This window comes from Eleginops maclovinus, chromosome 5, assembly GCF_036324505.1.
Source record: "Eleginops maclovinus isolate JMC-PN-2008 ecotype Puerto Natales chromosome 5, JC_Emac_rtc_rv5, whole genome shotgun sequence".
In the NCBI taxonomy this organism is placed as follows: domain Eukaryota; kingdom Metazoa; phylum Chordata; class Actinopteri; order Perciformes; family Eleginopidae; genus Eleginops; species Eleginops maclovinus.
In genome coordinates this window covers 11,354,550-11,377,285 of record NC_086353.1, presented here as the reverse complement: position 1 = coordinate 11,377,285, position 22,736 = coordinate 11,354,550, and the positions used below count along the sequence as shown (strand labels likewise).

Below are 22,736 nucleotides of genomic sequence, written 5' to 3'. Positions count from 1 at the left end.
ACGTTCATTTGGCTGACAATGCTTTGATGACTTTCCCTAATGGATATTTAAATGCAGGATGTTTACTTATGACAAAATATGTTTACATTATCGTATTGCTTCTTTTATTTTACAAATCTGAACATTGCTGAAAACTATAGCCTCCAGAATGATCATAAAAATGTTTTATTTAGATTTTCTTTTGGAAGGGCTGTTGTAATAGACAGTTTTAACCAAGGTATACCTATGAACTAACACATTGTGTGTCTATTAGCTTGGTTTGCCCTTGCCGCTTGCCTGTCCAGTATAGTGTCCAGAAAACCTCAATGCAGCTTTACATTTTCAGCCCTCTGTATGGACCGTATGAATTTCAGCAACAAGGAAGTGCTTAGGTTCAGATCTTTTCTTTTAACTTCCTGTCTACAATGGTAGGGGGATTGTGTTGCAATATGTAGTCAGGGATATAACCATTGCAAAATGTCAATGTTTGAGTCGTAATTGCCACATGAACAGCATTCCCCTCCAAATTATATAATGTTTTAAAAATCAGAGTAATTAAGTTTATTGTCTTAGAAAATGATACAAAATTATCCATTGAATGAACATTTTTATTTCACAAGATACTGTCTTTCAAAAGAATTTGATAGAAATCTGACTACGTCATTTTTTAAATAAGGAAAGGTGAAGGCCCTTAACCTGTTTAGTTGGGTTATTATGGGATTGTTAACAAAATAACACTTACTTTAATTATTATTATACAGGTTGTGAAGATTGGTATCAAACTGTTTTATCTGTTGATGTATTTATCTACTTTTTCATATACCCTACATTTAAATTACTTGTATTTTTTTGTTGAAACAGACTTAATTAAATATTCTTAAATAAACAAAACTTGATTTAGACAACTCCTCCCCACAGTCAAAGTCCCATTTCCAAGTCTACCATCCTCACACTCACCCTTTTCATACAGTGACGTTTGTTTCACTTCCTTTCTCTGTTATTTGTGGACCTCTGCGCCTGTGTGCAGAACAATCAACTTCATGATGTTGTGCTGCTAAGAGGAAATGCTGGGCTATACTGGGCAGTGAGAAGAAGTACCTGCTACTGGGAAGAGCAGCTCTGTGACGTTCACTGCATGGGATCAATATGGAGGTAATACCAAGTAGCTATTTTGTTGGGACTCTGTCAATCTGAGATAGCAAACCACCTTCACTGATGGCCTGTGTGGAGAGAAATAACAAAATCCTGCTCGATTTGGTGCGACAGCCAGGCAACAACTTTTGTGCTGATTGTGGAGTTCCTGGTGAGTACGCCAACAAAGATTCATAACCACAATTCATTTGTATATGATAGCAAGTTTGTTTTTTATTTGCAACTATACAAGTTCTGTCAAATACCCTAACTCTGTCTGAGTGACAATGTTTACTTAAATAAAGTTTAAAGAATGAGAAAAAGTAACCTTCGGCATCAGGCCACGTGATGTTTAGTAACAGAATTATCTCTAAATTTTATAACCAAGTCACGTTTTATTATTAACTTTCATAAGGGGAAGTGGTGGCTTCTGGATATTCTGTGGCATGACTTTACTGTTGCTTCTAACACATTGCAGCAATCACTAGCACATACATTTTCTGTGTAGGAGGGAGAGACAAGCAATAAATGAAAGTGCACATGAACTTACAAAATAAACTGTGGTTAAAATTGACACTTTCAATGTATTCTATTGCAGTCTGAAGTTGCTGATAACACAATAAGGGCAGTATTTAGTTTCTTTCCTACAGTATAAACTTTGTTTTCCTTTCATACAGATCCTGACTGGGCCTCATACACTCTTGGTGTCTTTGTGTGCCTAAACTGCTCAGGGATTCATCGTAATTTGCCTGCTGTCAGCAGAATGAAATCGATACGTCTGGATCACTGGGATGACTCACTAGTAGAGGTATACCTTTGTTTTAATTGTGCATAGAGACCAGTTAACATCTTTTATATTTTTTTCAATCAAGCATTATAATATGCGTATTACAATCCATTATATTATATGTGCACAGTCCATTTATTAGTTGGACAATATTAATATGTATACACATTTTCACACAGGTGAACTTTTTTGATGCCATGAGTATTTTTCTGTATTTCCTTTATCCATCCATTCATTGTATTAATTATTCATTATCTATTGTTAGCACATGTGAGTGTTAAACCATTTAATTTTAAGTCTAGAAGCTTAATTTCTTCCCTGTGTTAGTGCTCTATTTTGTGCAAGTTAAATCTTGAAAAGTATACTTTGATCCCAATATTAGGATCGTACATGTTTTCTTTATAGGAAGAATGTTAAGCTCTCTCTTAATTGTAAATCTTTCTAGTTTAACTCAATCGATTATCCTGTTTTGCAAGGCAGGCGTCTGTAAAAATGTAATGAAGAGAATTTTTTGTTATACCTTTTAAATCTCAATCTCTTTTACATTTTGTTTTTTCAGTTTATGCAGGAAAGGGGAAACATTGCAGCCAAGGCCATATATGAGAAGTGTATCCCTGCCTTCTTCTACCAGCCAAAACAGAAAGATTGCATGTGAGTGACCGTACCATCCATTCACCATCCATTCACCTTATTAGACCAACAGAAGTAAAAAGTGAAGTATTTCTAATTAATGTGGGTGGAAAGGTCCAGAAAGAGGAAGAAACACTGACAGTTAGGTACCAAAGTGGAGCTTTCACTCGAGTCTATGAATAAGCATCATTCATCAATGAAACATGTTTCTAGTATTTAACTAAACACTTCTGTTTTGTCTAAAGAGAACATTAAAGGGTGTTTTGCTTCGTTGTAGGGTTCTTAAGGATCAATGGATCCGTGCAAAGTATGAACGAAGAGAATTCACAGGAGAAAACGAGTTCTTTAAGCAAGCTTATTGCTCAGGTAATTATCCTGCCATTATACTATCATAAAAGTATTCTTCCAATAAGTATCCAGAATTATGCTTTTGTGTGTTTTGTATATAATATTATCTATAAAGTTTAGTTGACCTTCATCTCTCTTATTTATGTAATGTTCTAACACAGAACTGTTTGAGTCAACTCTTTGGAAAAAGGGAAAAGACAACAAGCAGTTCTTAAAGAGGATCTTCCAGCTGTCCCGGAAAGACTTCACCCTTAGATACTTTATTAAAGAGGATGTAAGTTTTGCCACATCATCACTTAGTCTGCAATGTTTTATGAGCATACTCAGGGAAATAAATCTTGTTTCTAAATCTTTGGATTCCTTCCTCTATCAACTTGAAAAACAAGTCCAAGCTACCCAAAGTTGTCATCTCCATGAAGGACCTGAATGCAGTTTTCCAGCCAGAGAAGATTGGCCACACACATGGTCTGCAGATATCCTACGTGCATGGGGAACGCACCAGGAATCTGTTTGTTTATCATGAGAAAGGACAGGTGTGTATGGAAGCCCTTTGTTTTCTATTGATTTATCCTATAAGTCTGATCTTTATTGATGTGTTCTATGTGTTTAGGACTTCAGGTAAGGTAAAAACATGTTCTTGCCAGGAAAATCCCTCTAAGTTCCTTGACACAATAAGATATCTGTGAACCAGGTGAAGTAAAACATAAATATGTTCACACTTAAGCGCTAGTTCATATTTTAAATCACATATAACAAACAAACATAATATTTTAAATGTGCATTTATTGAAGCTGAAGATGTTTCAGTGGGCCTTATAGACCCAGATCAGCAACAGGTTCCCAGTCGGGATTTAGAAGCGCTTCAGGACCCAATTCTCCCTCCTTTTGGGGGTCTGGCTCTCAGTGTCCCCCACCTGCGTCTTCATGGCGCTCTCAGCTTTCTGCCATTCCTGATCCTTCTCCTGCAGAGTCTTCTCAAGGCTTTCTGTGGCCTTAAGGAGGGTTGACCTGTCGTTCTGCCACTTGATGTGATCACGCTCCAACTTCTGCTCAGCCTTTCTTAGTCTCTTTCTGAGCAGAGCCACATAGGATGTTTTTTCTTTCCTGTCAGCAGGGAAGCTGTTTCCTCCTGCCAGAGGAGAAGGGAAGCTGATGATTTTTCGGCTTGCTCCTTGAGAGTGGTTTTCTCCAGCTCGAAGCAGCGGCGCTGAATCTGTGAGACACATTCTGCCTTTTTCAGGGCAACTTGGAGGTTCTTGTTCTCCACTCTCTCTATTTGGAGATAAGTCTCCAGCTCCACCTCCATGTTGGTCTTTGACTCGGTCAGCAAGCGTCTTTCAGCATGAAGCTCATACTGAAGGGCCTCTTTCTCTTCCTTCATGTGCTCCAAATCAACTTGCTGGACCTTGTTGGTGGAGGTCATTTGCACAACATCTTGCTGGGCTTTGCGAAGCATCATGCAGATCTTCCCCATCTGAGTTTTCAGATGCTCTACCTCAGAGATACTTTCAGCCAGCTGGGTCTTCAGGCCACAGATTTCCTGTCTCTCTCTGATAAGATCAAGGAAGGTAGCCAGTGAGTCCTCTTGTATTTTTAGGAGTAGTCTGCCCTCAGATTGACCTTGGGTGAGCGTCGCTTCACTGTCATGCAGTTCACAGTGGATTTCTTGTTCCAGGGAACTTAATGGGAGGGTCAAACTCGGTGGAGTTGAAATCAATTTCCATTGTGGACTTTTGGACAGTTGGTTCCGCTGCTCGTCTTTCTATAAAACTGTAATACATTTAATGAAATAAAAATCATAACTGTGATGGGTAACTACAATAAACTAATGTCATAATTTCCTAGTAACACTAAGGTGTGTGTGTATGTTTTGGAGAAAAAAGAAACGGATAGATAATGGAGAAGTAATGGTTAAACAGTGACCAAGAAAATATTTTACAGACATCTACAGCCCTCAGAGTCGCTTGTCTCTTCTAAAACTGACTCAGTAAATATATTCAGGGAAATACTTTTTCAATTTGTCAAGCAGAGAGCATCATGAGAGATGAGACACCGCAGGGATACAGTCCAACTCTAAGTGTTCAATCCATCATTCGCCAAAGAATGAATGGGATAATCCCCATGATGGCTGGTTAATCTTGCAGTGTCGTTGTCAACAGTGTACAAGTGTCTGAGGTTAAACTTTTTATTGATTGACTGAGACAGTTATCTGCTTTGGGACGACTGTGTTTGATGGAACAAACATCAGCACTCGCCACTGTATTCAAAACATGATCACTTCTCACCTAGAGACTAAATCCATGTCCCATTTACAGCACAGAGTGTAGAGGGTTTTAAGTGTGGAGTTACGACCTTGGAGAAGAATAATAATTTCAAATCCACCTAAAAAACGCTTGTTAAAAGTTCTTTATCTTTTTGGTTCAGGTGTGATCTTTCCCACTTTAAATCTTACCTTAACCAACACACAAATAAGCCTTTGCTTAAAAAACTTGAATCGACAACAGAGTGTAAATTAGCACCTAAACTGGCTCGGGTAAAGTCCAATTATTTCATACAGAACTGAGCTACAACAACAGCTATTCACAAGCTTGTCATATTTTTCTACTTGGAAAGAACCCCTGAGCTGCACTTTAACGACACAAGGAACAGCATTAGCTTTGCATGATATCACAGGACATAAAACTTTGTCGGTAAAGATTACTTAGTGTTTATCTCACAAATGTGTTCTGATCATCTACTAAGAAAGCAGATGTTTACATTTGACTCGTTTCCCACACAGACCCAGTGTTGTACGTCTGTATCAAGACGACAAAGCCAACTGCCCGAGCGTCAGTATTAAATGCCCAGGGAGTGAGACTAGGCTGCAACAGTCCACCAGAAAAGGAACATTATCTAAATTGTCATTTACTTATGCATCGATTACCAAAGAGGCATGCAGGCTCAGACGGGTCACATCATCATTTTGACTATTATATCTTGTTCTTATAGTTACTAAAGCATTTTCCTGCCATATGTAATATGTATATGCAGCTGTGTTATACTGTGTGTTTGGTTCAATACAGCTGTTCAGCTTAAGACTTTTCTTTTTTTTAACCTAAATTGTATGAAACTGTCCTATAGGTAATTGTATCCTTGTTCAACGCTATACGGGCAACACGTTTGGCCTACCTACAGAGGAAACACCCAACTCTTGGAGATAAGGATGTGAGAAAGACTTTTAATGAAATTAAGCTCAGATAAATGTTGTTATACTGTAACGTTTGTCCAGTTAACAGTGTTGCCTGTGTTTCTTTGCACAGTTAATACCCCAGTTAACGACATATTGCCTGAAGGAGGGGTACATGGAGAAAACTGGGCCCACGGTTTGTCAACTATCTGAGTTTATTACAAAGTTAATTTAACGTATTTACATTTGTTATATCTGACATTCAAGTCTTCCACCACCCCTCTCCCTATCTCTCTCTATTTGTTCGTGTTTTTTCAGCATCGGGAGCCATTCAAGAAGAGATGGTTCACACTGTGCTCCATGAACAGAAAACTTCTGTATTCTAAAAATCCCCTGGTAATTAACACATAATATAACACATGTGTCACAATGTTTGTATAAAGTTCCTCCATAAAAACTATATAATTAAATATACATGTAATTTATACAAATCTATATATCATTTTATTCTATAATCTGTTTTAAATTGCGTAATTTGGGAGATGGTAGCCTATTATGAAATTAGACTTTTTTGTTCTTCTTTGTGCGTTATGTTTTCACCGTTAGGATGCAACAGAGCTGGGTGCTGTCTTCATCGGCACGGAGAGCCACAGCTACTCTGCTTCAGAGAGCAGCGGGCGGAGCTCGAGGGGCGGCAGGTGGAACTGTGGCATCATGCTGCAAACTCCGGACAGGGAGTATGTGTTTATGTGTGAGCAGCAGCAGGAGCAGAAAGAGTGGCTGGAGGCCTTCAGAAAGATCATTTCCCAACCCATGACCCCAGAGGATTACGCTAGTAAGATACTGTCGTTACAGCTGATACAGTGCAGGTGATGTGTTTGAGTATCTTCATCTATGAGTCCTTACTCTTCCTTTCTTTTTCTCTATGACCCAGATGAAGCCAACATGAGAGAGGAAAATGACTTGAGCAGCTCAGCTCTACTTGTTGGTTTGCATGAGTTTAGGATCCTTAATTATTGTATTGGGACATAACAGACTGAACGCATCTTGTTTCAAAAGATGTGTCGATGTAAAAAACTCTCTTATTAACTGGCAACAATGTTTGAAATAACTGAGAAATAAATGACCACCTCTAACATGTTGTACATACTACAGTGTCTGATGACACCATGTGACACCTTGGAGAAGTTACTGTCACAGATGGGATGTTGCTGCACATCATTAGCCTAATTTACATTGCTGTTGCCACATTGACATGACAGAAGTATTTGCAATACATTAGTAATGCCCGCGAAACAAATATTATATTTATTAATGAATATATAAGGAGAAGAATAAACATTTTTAACATGTTGTGTATAATTTGTAATTGTTCTGTAGTTTTTAAATGTTTTTATATTTCAGTCAGTTTCATTTTAGCTGTCAATAACGTTTTGTGCGATGTAAAACTATAATAATGTAATAAATAATTGAATCCTGCTTTTAATGTTCAGTGCAAGAGTTGGCTTTAGTGCCTCTCTAATTACTGTGTATACTGTGCTGATGGTGCAATCTCTAAATAAATGTGTGCTAAATTCACACACTGTGCAAAACTTCTGGTTTCTGCTGTGGTTATAGCCTGAGCCAGAGTAGGTTGACAACAGTTGAAGTGCTGCTGAAAGAAAAAGATTCCTCACTCCAGGTCATTTTCAGGGGACTAAATGAAGATAAGTGTGAAATATATTGAGATCTCTGTATTTTAAGCAAGCAGTGCTAGCTAAACTCAAGTGCTTGTACTCAAAGACTTTATTAAGTAAAATGTTAAGGTTATTTTACTTATATTACCACATCTAACTTTTCGGAAGGATATGTATTGTTTGAACTTTGCTAGTTGACAACTGGAATTACTTTACAGATTAAGAAATGATCTATTTGTTGTGTAGTTATGACTTCTCAAAATAATTAATGATAATGAATTATAAGGATTATTTTTAATATAGCCTACACACAAAGATGAAAGTTTGGTTTTTTTTGTCAACGTTTTTCATGAACTTGTTTATATTATATGTTCACCTTTATTTGTATTTAACATGAATGGCCTTCCATACAATTCTGACAACAACAAAAAACCACTGCAAAAACCATGTTAAATATTCTCTTTTCCGAACTGAGTGGATGGGCGGGATTTAGGGGATTACGTCTCAATATACGATCTATGCTGCGAGCCAGAATGGGCGTAACTGGAGGCACGTTCACTGCTAGCTCCCGCTAATGCTCTTGTCAAACTTGTGTAACGATTAGCTGGCTGAAGACCGCAGCTGCAGGGCTTACTGATCCTAGCAGAGGGGATATAGTATAAAAAACAAACACATTGTTAGTAACCTATAGACTTACTGGTTTGCACAGCCCTCTTTACCGTGCACCGTGTGTTTCTGAACCAGTGTAAACCGGAGCTGTCATGATGCAAACGTAGCGCCGTTAGCAAGCGAGCCAGGCCGAGGAGAGCTGGCTGATTGTATCCTTCATCGAGACAGGAGCATAGATGTTTCACACAAAACTATTTGTCGAGCTAGTTGACACCGAACAAGATGCGCAAGGACGTGAGGATATTGTTGGTGGGAGAGCGTAAGTAAAGCTGTGCATTCATATTACAGTGTGCTGGTCTGTGGTCTGCAGCTTCAGCCTTCAGTGGTTACTCTGCCCTGATGCTACCAGCTGGGCATGTGATGCTGCTGACTGACACAAACCATCATGATCATACTGATTTTCTGACGTGTGTTGTACTGTTTTGCTTTACATTGTATGTCATTCAGTGGTCTTGCTGCATGTCATATCCAGGACACTCGTAGAAAACCCTGCATTTAATAAAGCTTTTTTTTCAAAACGGTAGTAGTTTTCTTTCCCCATTACACAGCTAGCTAAGCTAAATAAAGGTTACTTTAATATCTTAACATATGCAATATTATTGCCAGCTGACTGTCCTTTGTTTTAATAAATATAACTTTTAAATCATTTATATGGTATCTGCAGATACTCCTTTGTTATGTTACACTTGTTAAGTGTAAGAAATCACTTTGTTTTGTTTGGGTATTTAATGAATTAAACATCATGATTTTAAAGGGAAGTAAACATCAGAGTGAATTTTCCACATATTTCCTCCTTTTTCCCTCTGGGTGTTTCTTTTTCACAGGAAACCCAACTATTTGGGGAATTCTGCTGTTAGAAATATTGTTTTCATTGTTTTAAAGGTATAGTCATAAAAATAAAAAAAGCTGCAAATCATTTTTACATCCATGAACAGTTGCCCTGTGGTGCTTGTGATTCCCACAATGAGGCCTTCTGTGTCTGGGTCACATGGCCCGGATAGCTTGTTGAAGAGTCTATCGTTGAGCTTATTGTCATATTAAATTAATAAATTAAGTTCCTACAGTTACACCATTAAATAATGTTCATATTGACAATGATAAGAGCTGCCGAATAAACTATCCTAACTATTATTGTTCTCTTTGACAGCCAAAGTGGGGAAGACGTCTCTCATTATGTCCTTGGTCAGCGAGGAATTCCCAACTGTGGTATGCATACATTATTATCATCAGATTTTGTATATCCTTGAAGATGCTTATCCACCTTGAATTTAATTAATAATTCCTTTGGGTTGAGTTTAACACCATTCATTTTACCTGATTACCTGGGTCAGTCTTGTCTTGTCAGCATGATTATAGCAAAAACTACTGGCCTGATGTTCATGAAACTTAGTCACGATGCCCAATAAATGTCAGCACTGATCCAAATCACAGGGCGAATAAACAAATAACTTGTTACTTACAAGGTAGGTCATTTGTCAGTGGCGAGGGTCTTCGTGTCGCTTCTAGTTAAAGACTTGTAGCCGATTATAAAAATGTCTGTGTAAGTGATCACTATGTTGTGTTTATCCTAGGTTCCTTACCGAGCTGAAGAAATCACCATACCTGCAGATGTCACACCAGAGAGAGTTCCCACACACATTGTGGACTATTCAGGTACATACGAATATATGTACTGCACAGAAAAGTGCATTATTTAATCATTAAATTGCAGTGACATTTGTTGTGAAATCATAATGATACTTACTCCTATAGTCACCTTTTCTGGCCTAGCATATTAAAAAAGAAAAAAGGTCTTCACTTCACACTGCACATTTCTTCCTTCTACAGAGGCAGAGCAGACGGATGAGCAGTTGTTTCAGGAGATCTCTAAGGTCAGTCTGCACATTATGCTTTCCTGTTAAGTTGGAGAGAAGTGCTGATTCAGTTCTAAGCCTAATGGGAGTCTGTGTTGACCTCTCTCACAGGCAAATGTGATTTGCATTGTCTACTCTGTCAACAACAAGACTTCCATAGAAAAGGTGAGCCAGCTCTGTGGCTGTTGACATTTCCATAATTGGTTTGTATTACAGTTAACAGTAACATTTGTTTGGCTGTTGATGTAACTCGTATGTCACTCATTCATTTGTCCATCAAAATGATGATGATCTTTTACAGTTTTATCTTTTGTACCTTTTCTTTTCCATAGGTCACCAGCCACTGGCTCCCCCTCATTAATGACAACACAGACAAGGACAGCAGGTGTGAACTTTTATAAATCATTTTTTCTGAGTTTCAGCTCAGTTTTGGGCAATTATGTGGGACCATTCTGTAGCCAGTCATATAAAACAACTTGTGACTGAAGCAATGACCACAGTAACGGGGTGGATTGAGTAATACGGCATTTCACATGAGCAGGTTTAGCCTTATTTGCCCTCTGTATTTAGAGGTTTTAACTGTGGAATGAGTCGCTGCTTTACTGAGAGAGAAAATACAAAGTCATTTTCTATAAAAACCTCATTTTACATGTTAATATGTTTATGTTTTTATTTGTACAAATACGATGCAATGTGTACGCCTGTTGTTGTGTCAAGGGTTCCTCTGATTCTGGTGGGGAACAAGTCAGACCTGGTGGAGCACAGCAGCATGGAGACCATACTGCCCATCATGAACCGGCACAGTGAGATAGAGACTTGTGTCGAGGTGAGAGAGTAAACCGCCCTTTTTATTGCTCGACTGTTTCTGAATAGTAACACAATAAAGTTAATGCTGTGATAATTCTGTTTGGATTTACCTGATTATAGACGCTTCTACATTCAATGAATACAGTAGCATTGCTATAGATTCAGACATCAAGTTGAAAGATATTTTGCTCAGTACACAAAGTCAAAAGGGAAGTAAACACATATAGAAATCAATAATATAGTGATCACGCAGAACATGATGCGGGGAAGAGGTTTTTATTCAATAATAATCGTTCGGTGGCTGTTTATATGTTAACAAAGAGACATGATTTTGTTTACTGGCTGTGCTTTTCAGGTCTCTTCAGCCTGTGTAAAACACTAACGTGGATGTAGAAATATTAAAATCCTCATACATGGAGGTTCATTTGTTTTCTTATGATGACAATCTGGAAAGCATGTTTATGATCCTTTCTGTCAACCACTGAACATTTGATTCTCCCACACAATATGTCCATTGTCAGTAATGCGATTTAAAAACGTTTGAAATGTGAAAGTATACAGCCAATAAATACTTTTGTCGATCCACCCTTTTTTAAATATTATTGCGATTGCTGCTCTTTTTTATAGTCCCCATGATGGACGCAGTGTTTCGCACGTTTACGATATAAAGTGTTCACAATGAGGAAGCCAAACAATTGTATGAGAGGATTTGATACATGACTTGAGGTTAACTCTGTTTTAATTAAACCACGCATGGGGCTCAGACAGATCCTGTGTGTTAATACAATGTCTGGCACCGACTTAGCTCCCATAGTCATACACACATACGCACGCACTCGCATGCACGCACGCACGCACACACAAAGACTGGTATGTGTGTACAGGGATAGTCCAACTTTGTCATGACGCTGAATATTAACAGGGTTGCAAAGGTATTTATATAAGAGGGAATTTAAGGCAGTATATATTATATTATGTATAAAGGATAACCAAACTCCCTTCTCCCATTTCTTGTTTTTTTCAAAGTGTTCAGCAAAGAACCTGAAGAACATCTCAGAGCTGTTTTACTATGCCCAAAAAGCTGTTCTGCACCCCACCGGTCCACTTTACTGCCCGGAGAAGAAAAATGTAAGGGCAGAACTATGCTGTGTGAATTCTGCAACACTCTGTGTGATGCAGTAGTGGTCAGCTTGTTTTACATCAAGAAAGAATCTTAATGAATTCAGATTTTACAGAGTTATGTAATGCTGAATGTTTTAGCCGTTTTAAGCACATAGACTAAAAAAATGGAAGGTTTTATACTGAATTTAAGCAAAGGGGGCACTACAAAATGGTTCTGTTGAAGTTACTTTTGATTTGCATTTTTGATTCCCAGATGAAGTTACTGTGTGTCAAAGCCCTGACTCGAATCTTTAAAGTGTCTGACCTGGATAATGATGGGATTCTCAATGATAACGAGCTCAACTTCTTCCAGGTAAGTCGACCAATCACTGCTGTACAAAGGTCATTAGGTTTATCACTATTTGCACTGGACCTGTTTTTGTCTCCCTTCGACAACAATGATGTTTTTGTCTGATCTTTCAGAGGACGTCCTTCAACATCCCACTGGAGTCCCAGGCGTTGGAGGATGTAAAAAATGTGGTCAGGAAGAATTTGAGTGACGGAGTGCTTGACAACGGACTCACACTGAAAGGTAGGAATAAATGGACTGGCCTCATTATCATGTGCACACACACACACACACACACACACACACACACACACACACACACACACACACACACACACACACACACACACACACACACACACACACACACACACACACACACACACACCTTCAAATAGTTTTCTGACTGTTGTTTGATGTTTTTCGGGATATTCCTCTCCAGGCTTCCTCTTCCTCCACACTCTGTTCATCCAGCGGGGTCGCCACGAAACTACGTGGACCGTGCTGAGGAGGTTTGGGTACGACGATGACCTGGAGTTAAATCAAGACTACCTCTTCCCTCCGTGAGTCTAAGGCTTAATTTCTTAGTTACCCACCATCAACTCCATCGTGTTGACATGCTTTGTTAAAAGTAATGCTGTGCCCTAATTAGATTTGGCAAAAAATAACTACTAAGCAATTTTTAATAGTCAACTGTTATATGTATCCCCTTGTTTAATAATTTGTAAAGTTGTTTTTTGTGTTACACTCATTGTCCTTTTACTGTCTCTAGGTTGAAACTTCCTCCAGACTGCACCACGGAGCTCAACCATAATGCCTACCTCTTTCTCCAGAGCGTCTTTGACAAACATGACAAGGTACAATCCTGTAAACCTGGTTCTTCATTTACTTCCCCCTCTGCCCTGGAGAGGCTTTAACAGAAAGCTGCTCAGCACAATACACTGCACCAAACCAAATTACCCTCCCATAGCCAACGCTGACCACCTGCTGAGGTGAGATTTAACATGTTGTCGCTGAGGAGGGATTGACGGCCGAATTAGCCGCGAGGTTAGCGAAGTCAAAGAGTGAAATTGACTGCTTGTGCCATAATCTGCTTTCTGTCACCGTTTCAAATGTCCAACTGTGAATGTTGACTTCAGTCCTGTTTGTTTTTCTCAGGTAGAAATGACTCAGTTGATCCCATAGTTTGTATTTTAAACATTTCCTGTCTTCAAGTTATCGTGCGGATCTTTTGAAGTGGGAATGTATGAACTACAGTCACTGTAGTACGTACAGAAGATGACAGTCAGCAGGGCCAAAGTTTGAATAAACAGACAGGAGCAAGGCAATGTTATGATCTGGATGCACACAGCAGTAAAATGTATTTCAGCCACTGAGGAAAAATGTGTAAGCTATATTTAAATTAATTGAACACCGTTTTCCGTGCTGTCAGAGATCCATGTCTGACAGGGAACTGGATCCCCTCTCTTCTGTATATCCCTTCAAAGCCACCAGACTGCTTTGACGAAAACAGTCATTTTTATTTAGTTCAGATTCAGGCATATTCTGCGTATTTTGCAGCAGTTTCCCATCCTATAACCAACTCATGTGTTCATCAGGACCGTGACTGTGCCTTATCACCAGAGGAGATGAAGGACCTGTTTGATGTTTTTCCCTACATGCCCTGGGGTCCAGATGTCAATAACACAGTTTGCACTAACGACCAGGGCTGGATCACCTACCAGGGATATCTCTCCCAGTGGACGTGAGTGGTGATCATTTACGTTAAAGCCTGTTCGTGTAGCATTTGAACATTTCAAAATCACTATACACATTTTCTTTAAAAAAACCCCCACAATATCTCAATTCTAAACTTAATAAAACTAGCTTTTAAATATATTTCCACTTGCATTTGTTCAGGTTAACAACATATCTTGATGTCCAACGATGCCTGGAGTATATGGGTTACCTCGGTTACTCAATCATTGCTGAGCAGGAGTCCCAAGCAGCAGGAGTAACAGGTGGATCACACTTTAAAATCTTCTTTTCCATAGTTGTGTAAAATTATAACTTGTAGATTTGTTTAATTTATTGGATCCGTGGTTGTTATTCAGGGTCATAATCAGAGTAATTGCTTTACACGTCAATTAACTATTTTGCTTGCCGTCTGTAATCTCATCAATAAATCAACTGTCATAAACCTTTGGACATTTAAAGCAGCTGTTCAATCTGACTGTCTGAGGGCATGTGTTGTGAATAGCAGTAGTCTGAACAGTGTGTGTGTGTCCGTGTGTCCCTGCAGTGACCAGAGATAAGAAGATTGACCTGCAGAAGAAGCAGACCCAGCGCAGCGTCTTCCGCTGTAATGTCTTTGGAGACGTTGGCAGCGGCAAAAGCGGCTTCCTCCAAGCCTTTCTGGGTAGAAACCTCCTGGTAAACAGATTTGCACACCAGTAATGACAGATTTTAATGCATACTATCCCCTCACAGATATTTCAGTATCCCAGATTCAAACAGTGTTGGTTTTACTCTTTCACAAGCACTTAGCACTTCCCTCTCTTGCATATATGTGATGTGATATGTGATAAACATTTCCCAGATGCTAAATCATAGTTTACAGACAGTTTCATGTCCTGTTCTAGTTTTTATGATGTTCCCTCTCTTCTTTTTCTCTCAGCGCCAAAACACGATAAGTGAGGAACAAAGATCCTACTATGCCATCAGCACAACCTATGTTTATGGCCAGGAGAAATACCTACTTGTGAGTATCAAATGAACCTTTAATACTACTTGATTTATTATCACTTTTTTGTTGCAATTTTGACTTAGTGCAGCACTATTTGGGCTGTGCTTACCAGGTTGTTCTTTTAAGCTGGAAAAAAAGGGATGTACACTGCCTGGCCAAAAAAAAAGGTCACACACTCTAATATTTGTTGGACCCGCCTTTAGCTTTGATTACCGCACACATTCGCTGTGGCATCGTTTCCACAAGCTTCTGCAATGTCACTACATTTATTTCTGTCTTGCATTCATTTTTTGCCAAGATCTTATATTGATGACGGGAGATTCGGACCACTGCGCAAAGTCTTCTACAGCACATCCTAAAGATTCTCAATCGGGTTCAGGTCTGGACTCTGTGGTGGCCAATCCATGTGTGAAAATGATGTCTCATGCTCCCTGAACCACTCTTTCACAATTTGAGATCGATAGATCCTGGCATTGTCATCTTGGAACATGCCCGTGCCATCAGGGAAGAAAAAATCCATTGATGGAATAACCTGGTCCTTCAGTATATTCAGGTAGTCAGCTGACCTCATTCTTTGGGCACATAACGTTGCTGAACCTAGATCAGACCAACTGCACCAACCCCAGATCATAGCACTGCCCCCACAGGCTTGTACAGTAGGCATAGGCATGATGGGTGCATCACTTCAAGCCGCCTCTCTTCTTACCCTGATGCGCCCATCACTCTGGAACAGGGTAAATCTGGACTCATCAAACCACATGACCTTCTTCCATTGCTCCAGAGTCCAATCTTTATGCTCCCTAGCAAATTGAAGCCGCTTTTTCCGATTAGCCTCACTAACAAGTGCTTTTCTTGAGGCTACACAGTTGTTTAGTCCCAATCCCTTGAGTTCCCTTCGCATTGTGCATGTGGAAATGCTCTTACTTTCACTATTAAACATAGCCGTGAGTTCTACTGTTGTTCTTCTACGATTTGATTCCACCAAACGTTTTCCTCGCAGATGATTTTTCCCCACTGTCCTTTCAGTTTTGAATAATGCGTTGGACAGTTTCAGCAATCTCCTTAGATGTTTTCTCTGCTTGATGCATGCCAATAATTTGACCCTTCTGAAACAGATTAACATCTTTTTCACGACCACAGGATATGTCTTTCGACATGACTGTTTAACAAATGAGAAGCTACTGGCAGCATCAGTTAGGGTTAAATAACTTGTTGCCACATGAAACATAATCACCCATGCAGTAATTATCCATTGGGAGGCTCTTATGTATTTGCTTAGTTAAATCCAGGTGGCAACCTTTTTTTTGGCCGGGCAGTGTATATTGCAATACTCACTTGAGTCAGCACATGCAAAGCTTCCTGTGTGCGCAATACTTTACTCAAATGTTGCTACTAAAATGTGGTTGTGGAGAAAAAACATACACGAGTCCCATAGTGGCGAGCCTTTTAGTCAGATACATTTATCACTTAAATCACAATAGTTGGAGAAATATAACGTTGCTAGCTTTTGGTCAAACAGTATTCACTCTCAAATTTGATCTCTGAACTACAGTGATTGACCCAGAATATCTGCAGTTGTTTCCATCGTCCATTTATCCATTGATCTATTATGTGACTATTGTTGAAATTCAGCAATGTTCTCCTAACTCTCTTTCTCCTTCCCTCTCAGCTTCATGAAGTTTTCCCTGATTTTGACTACCTGTCTGATGATGACCTGGCCTGTGACATTGTCTGCCTGGTCTATGATGTCAGCAACCCTTACTCCTTTGAATACTGCGCCAAAGTCTTCAAGGTATATGTGTGCCTTATCTCAGAATTCAAATGACATTTTGAATCCACAACAGGGTTACAAATGATATGTTTTCGCTGAAATGTTGGGGTGTTTTTTACCCCCAATGCTTAAACATTTGGACACGATACATAAAAAAAACACTCAGTATTTTTGGCCCCCTTGTCTATGACTGTGAAAGTTAACCTTTGACCAAGATGATTTCTGACATCAGCCACAATAGCCAATTGCCCTCTCTTTTCCTCCTCAGCAATACTTCATGGACAGCAAGATTCCATGTATGATGATAGCAGGGAAGTCGGACCTGCCGGAGGTCAAACAGATATACGGCTGCACTCCTCTGGACTTCTGTCGGAAGCACAAGATGCCCCCTCCGCAGTCCTTCACCTGTAACACTGCAGAAGGGCCCAGCAAAGACATCTACACCAAACTTACCACCATGGCCATGTACCCGTAAGTATGGAGAAAACACTCTCTGGATTTGTCATTGTTGCACTTTAAGAAGAAAAAAATCATAGTGAGTTGGACATGCCTCTAGCTAAAGCTAATGCAGATTAATGAAAGAAATTCTTTATGAAAGTTAAACTGTTTAACTTTGGATGTCATGTCGTGCTGTTGAATTGAAAGCTGTTTCTGTTATTTAGACTACCCTATTGATATAAATCAATCGTTTAAGGAAAAACTGATTAGCAAAACCTTCATGAAGATATGATTGATCTCATAACTGTTATTTTAGCATTATCTAGGAACACCTAACACACTGGCAACTCGGTGTTTAAAGCTAACATGCTTTTAATACTGTGTTTCATGTTGGCTAACACACCAGTTAAAGAACAGTGATGTTGGGATATGATTGTAAGAACAAATCGTCATTCACCAACAGAAGACTTTCAATTTTGAGAAAGAGAATTGCAGTTTGGTAATTTCCGCAACAATCTTCTTAGTCGCTTATTCAAAGGTGACTTAAGGCCTGTGTTTTCTAAATACCTATGTAGCTGAAGATGCTGGAAGATATTTGAGCATGATGCATTAATACATCCCCCTAGGTCTATAGAAAATTGCACTGGGCAATTAGTGCTTTATATCCTGAGCTAGATATCATCTGAACTATGTTTTTCTTCTCGTGGCCTGAGGTGGCGAAAAGGCTCAGTCTCTGCTGCTTGTTTGCTCCTGTTAAACAGACAGGGTTGTTATTTGATCTAACATTTTCATATGTATTTCCTGTATGCTGTGAAATAAATTCCAGCAGGAAATCGTGCATGAAACAAGTGGGACAGATGTTTTTTTTTAAGTCCACCTTCCCTTTTAAAACCCAGGCTCTCTAAACTGTCTTTCATTTCTATGCCTTTGCTCCTTGCCTCAGGATGAACGTGCTTCCTGTGGGGATGCTACCACACTCAGTGTCATTATCAGATATGATGTACCTCAGTCTATATTAATGCATTTCACATCCCTCTGGGCGTGTTGCTTTCAAATCTGAAACCACAGTGTTTTGCAGTGTGGGTAAATGTGTTCCCCTGCTGAGCAGTGGTGTTGATCTCTCTCAGCGGATCACACTTGTGCAGTCAGTCAGTGAGCTGCAGTGCGCTGTCAGCACACAGCGCCTCTCTGCACATCCCACTTCCACAACTACACACAACACACCAGCTACTATTTAATCGACAACAAAATAGATAATTATGTCAAGATTCAGAATATAACAACAGGGGCAACTAACAATTCATCTTTCCTCGATTAATCGTTTAGATGTCATTTTCTGACATCGAAAAAGAAGTCAGAAAATGGTTTAAGATGTTGTTTGCCGTTTTTTTTTTTCTGGAGGGTCAAGAAGATTTCTTTAAGTGTCTTGTTTTGTCCATAAGTCAAAGATATTCCATTGACTGTAATAGAGGAGGAAAGAAACTAGAACATATTCACATGTAAGATGCTAAAATCTGAGAATTTGGACTTTTATTTATAATGAATGAATGTAATATGTATTTTGTGTTTGCAATGTATTGTATTTCTTTAATTAGAAAATAATTCAATAATTATTGCATCTCTCAGGATCTTATTTCAGATTGTTTTGACGGCTGACCAACGACCATAGATTCTGGCTCTCAGGCAATGTGCCTCAAATTACTTACTGCATGGTGGTGGCGGCGTCTTTTAACTCTATCTTACCTTTGTCTCTCTTGTGTGTTTAATACATAAACTGTGTGTTGGTGTTTGTCTTCCTTATATCTCTCCTCAGCCACGCCCGGCTGCGCTGCATGTGCACTTGTAACCGGTGCACCTTCTGCTTGTGTCAGAACTTCCTCAACTCTGAGCTGCTGCAGACGGTCAGGGCCAAACTCTACGCTGTTGTACTCAGAAGGTCCTTTTTTTACCTTTTTAAAACCCTCCCTGTATCTCTGATAAGTTCATTGTTGGCATCGCACCTCAAGCTTCCCATACATTTCTTCTGCTTTTTTCGCTTGACTTTTGTTTTTTACAAAGTTGTTCTATATATAGGAACTGATTTCCCAGAAATGTAAATATGATACAAGAGTCAGTCACAGTTTCTACATCATAGTTTCCATTTTGTGTTTCCCCTTGTTTCATGCTGTCAGAGTCCTTTGAGTCCATCTAAGAAGCCTTTCTATTATCTTCATTTTTTGACTACCTTTTTTGATATTGCTTGTAGGCTGCCTGCTCCTCAGTAGTGTTGAAACTGTCACTGTCACGTCACTGTGCCTCAGCTGCCTCATTTAACAGAGCTGTCATAGCTAATTCCTTGTCTTGTTATCTCATGTCATAACAATAATCCTGAACGTCCCTCATGTTTTTGACTGGCTTTGTCTTCAACATCTATATCCGTGATTCGAAGCTTCACCCCTGTTTTGTTATTTCACCCATATTTCTTTCAGGCCATGCCTTCTTATTTTCGCATCCTCCTTCCCAGTAACACCTCGCCTATTTACTTTAGTGTCCTTCCCTTTTTCAATATCTATTCATCTCTCTCTGGTTTTCTTCTCTGTTTAACAGACATGTAAGCCAAGCAGACCTGAAGAGCTCCACCTTCTGGCTGCGAGCGAGTGTTGGGGCCTCAATGTTTGCAGTGCTGGGCTTCGCCATGTACAGAGTGCTGCTCAAACAGCGGTGATCTTAGGGTACCCGGGTCTAACCCTCTCTATCCCCATGGTACACACAGAACTGTTTTTACCAGTCACAACTTTAAGCTTGTATTAAGTAAATGAAAATATAATAAAATGTCTCATTGTTTTGTTTTGACCAGAAGGAAAATGTGTGGAAGCTTACCTTGGCAAACATTTCTTTTTGTTGCATCCTCATTCCACTGACACGTTCTCTTCTTGGGAAGAAAAATAAACAATATTTAATTTTGTACACAAATTGCTAATATGCTTAATCTGTTTGTTTGCAAGTTTTTGCAAATCAATATATCTATATTTATATATATAAATGAAGGTTAAGCTGCTGAAGAGCCGTAGTGAGTAACGTGGGTGAGTTGCATATAAAGCTATTTTTTTGGTTGCTTGATGATTGAAATGAACAATTTGGTGTCAGTTGTGATGGGAATGTGAGATTTGCAATAACATTGACGCTTTTATTAGACTGAACTATATGTAAATAGTGTAAATAATATTGTAGACTTTACATTTGTTTGTCTTGTATAAAAGGGCCATGTCTGATTTACACTCATAACACGAAATGCAAAGATTTTAGCTTAACAGTCTGCTTATGAACTCACAAAAACATTAGAATTGATATTAGCAAAATTGTTCGATGCAAACTTTTTAAATTGTTTACACATCTGAGTAGGGCAGTGTTTGATGTGTGCAATGTAGTTGAACAATCTGCCGCTCACTCTAATGTCTTCCCAATTTGGTACCATATTTGTCAGCTCATTGTGTGCGTGTGTGTTAGTATGCAAAGACCTGTGAAGTTTGACACTCCATACATTTTGGTTTTGCATGCTTCACCATTCCAACCACATTCAAGAGTTTTAAGACTCAATGTAAAAGATAATTCCCCTGTCAACCTCAATGTTTTGCTTTCCATCCCCCAATTATACAGGTATAAAAGTGCTAATTATTAAACAGTGTGCTGAACAGAAAAAAATGGCGTCATAGTAAGTTTGCAAGTAATTCGACCCTGTTGTGAATCCCGGTTATCTATTCTTTTAAGCAGAAGATGCAAATGTGTAAACCCAGATTTTAATTTTCCATGCAATAACAACTGCTTGCCTCAACGCTCAGTTTGTGTATATTCTCTGCCCTGCCTTTCCAACTGTTTACAATAAATGAATATCTCTATTAAGTCTGGTGTGGTGGATTTGTGTTTGAAGATGTTGCCAAGTAATGAAACACTTTCAAATTCAAGATTTATTACAATTTAAGGTGATTTCATTTTTTTTTTAAATGTCAGCGCAGCGTTTAAAAAAGGATATTTAATCAAGGAAACTTTTTTATTATTTTAAACTATCCATGCTTCTTTTTTATTTATCTTTATTCTTGTCTGATTTTAGTTTGGCCAAGATTAAACATTCTAATCTTAAGGAACGAGCATGTATGTGTATATGACTACTGGGTTTAAGACACTAGAGGGCAGCATTGCTTAACGGAAAAATCCTCAGTGGATGAAACTTGTCTCTTTAGTCTCTATGTATGTATGTATGTGTAAACTGCGAGGCGAAAAGGACTGCAGTCATATCAAGAGGAGGGTAAGTATTCTTAGGAAAAGCTTCACCAGGAATAACTTTAAAGAATATCACATCTATGGCTTGAATTAGAATCATTGTATTGTTTAATTATTGTTCCATCCTTACAAAGATATGACTTTGATTTAAAATGCTCATCAAGCTGATACTATCACTCATTGCTTAACATAGTGGATGCTTGGTGTTGGGATACTAATGGCTTGGACTCAAATAGATGGCATTCAAAGGATGTTAATCACACAGATGATAATACTTTTTTGTGATTTTAGCATTTAGTTTGGTACATCTTCAATTTTGGTGCCCACCTTATTTCAGTTAAAACTCATTTTTTAAAAACATGTTCCTTAAAAGAACATGTACCATCATTTTTTACAAGCTACATGCGTATTAATCCGAAGCAGCTTTAGTTGACCAACATGGCAGAATATTGTTAACTTCATGAGGGACTACAGACAGGATTATCTGGTTTATTTAAAGTTTCAACCTTGAAGTTTTTAGATCAGTTTTCAGAAGGAGTCATTTAGCCACACACTTTTTTAAAGCAGACCCAGAAATGTGTGTTAAATCAAGCAGTACCCTGGGACACTTGAGAGACAGAAAAAGGCCCAAATGTGTCTTGTTAAATCCATACAGTCCTCAGAAACACTACATTTAGACATTTGAAGTTGAATTTTCTGGCGCAGCTGCCTTGTCACGACATTTGAAGCACCACTGCTTCTCACTAATGAGTGTCTGTAATTATGTGAGACAGTCAGACACTGTGCTGCATGAGAACTCCTATTTAACCATTAAAAGGAAGTCTGTGCCAGTACAGCCTGTTTCCAGTAAAGTTTGTCTAAAGATGTTTGATACAAAGAAGACTTTAACGCCTTTCCTTAGAGTAGGGACTCCTAGCCATACGTACTTGTCTGTCGGGGGGTACTTCTACAATTTCCATTTTTAGGATTTTCATTACACACATTGCTTCAGCTGTAACACTTGAATGCCATTGTTGCAATTGAAGATGCATGCACATTTTACAAGCAGAG

At 38.9% G+C, this 22,736-nt stretch overlaps 2 protein-coding genes across 4 annotated transcripts; both read left to right on the top strand.

Annotated features, from left to right (window-relative positions):
* The first annotated feature begins 961 nt into the window (after nt 1–961).
* Nucleotides 962–7,618, top strand: LOC134865277 (arf-GAP with dual PH domain-containing protein 2-like). Its single transcript, XM_063884768.1, has 11 exons — nt 962–1,282; nt 1,788–1,918; nt 2,457–2,548; nt 2,805–2,893; nt 3,037–3,149; nt 3,262–3,408; nt 5,995–6,078; nt 6,174–6,236; nt 6,359–6,436; nt 6,647–6,875; nt 6,975–7,618. The coding sequence occupies exons 1-11, from the start codon at nt 1,195–1,197 to the stop codon at nt 7,070–7,072; spliced, it is 1,212 nt and encodes a 403-aa protein (XP_063740838.1). The 5' UTR covers nt 962–1,194; the 3' UTR covers nt 7,073–7,618.
* A 520-nt stretch (nt 7,619–8,138) lies between these two features.
* Nucleotides 8,139–21,308, top strand: rhot1b (ras homolog family member T1). 3 transcript variants are annotated; one of them, XM_063884137.1, is made up of 20 exons: nt 8,142–8,644; nt 9,533–9,591; nt 9,957–10,038; nt 10,213–10,256; nt 10,350–10,403; nt 10,571–10,623; nt 10,956–11,064; nt 12,072–12,173; nt 12,421–12,519; nt 12,630–12,738; nt 12,938–13,058; nt 13,268–13,352; nt 14,094–14,239; nt 14,395–14,495; nt 14,777–14,907; nt 15,152–15,235; nt 16,890–17,012; nt 17,260–17,462; nt 19,243–19,365; nt 20,016–21,308. In XM_063884137.1, exons 1-20 carry the CDS (start codon nt 8,608–8,610, stop codon nt 20,131–20,133), a joined length of 1,983 nt encoding a protein of 660 aa, XP_063740207.1. In that variant the 5' UTR covers nt 8,142–8,607; the 3' UTR covers nt 20,134–21,308. The 3 variants fall into 3 exon arrangements, with proteins under 3 accessions (XP_063740206.1, XP_063740207.1, XP_063740208.1); XM_063884136.1 differs by having other exon boundaries at nt 8,139–8,644; nt 19,243–21,308; XM_063884138.1 differs by lacking the exon at nt 19,243–19,365 and having other exon boundaries at nt 8,146–8,644.
* Nucleotides 21,309–22,736: the final 1,428 nt, after the last annotated feature.

Bases quoted from the DNA above. Each gene is read 5' to 3' on its own strand.
- LOC134865277 (XM_063884768.1), top strand. From the start codon at position 1,195: ATGGCCTGTGTGGAGAGAAATAACAAAATCCTGCTCGATTTGGTGCGA. The intron at 1,283-1,787 runs GTGAGTACGCCA...CCTTTCATACAG, and splicing joins TGCTGATTGTGGAGTTCCTG to ATCCTGACTGGGCCTCATAC. The intron at 2,549-2,804 runs GTGAGTGACCGT...GCTTCGTTGTAG, and splicing joins CCAAAACAGAAAGATTGCAT to GGTTCTTAAGGATCAATGGA.
- rhot1b (XM_063884136.1), top strand. From the start codon at position 8,608: ATGCGCAAGGACGTGAGGATATTGTTGGTGGGAGAGC. The intron at 12,739-12,937 runs GTAGGAATAAAT...ATTCCTCTCCAG, and splicing joins CAACGGACTCACACTGAAAG to GCTTCCTCTTCCTCCACACT. The intron at 13,353-14,093 runs GTACAATCCTGT...TGTGTTCATCAG, and splicing joins TCTTTGACAAACATGACAAG to GACCGTGACTGTGCCTTATC.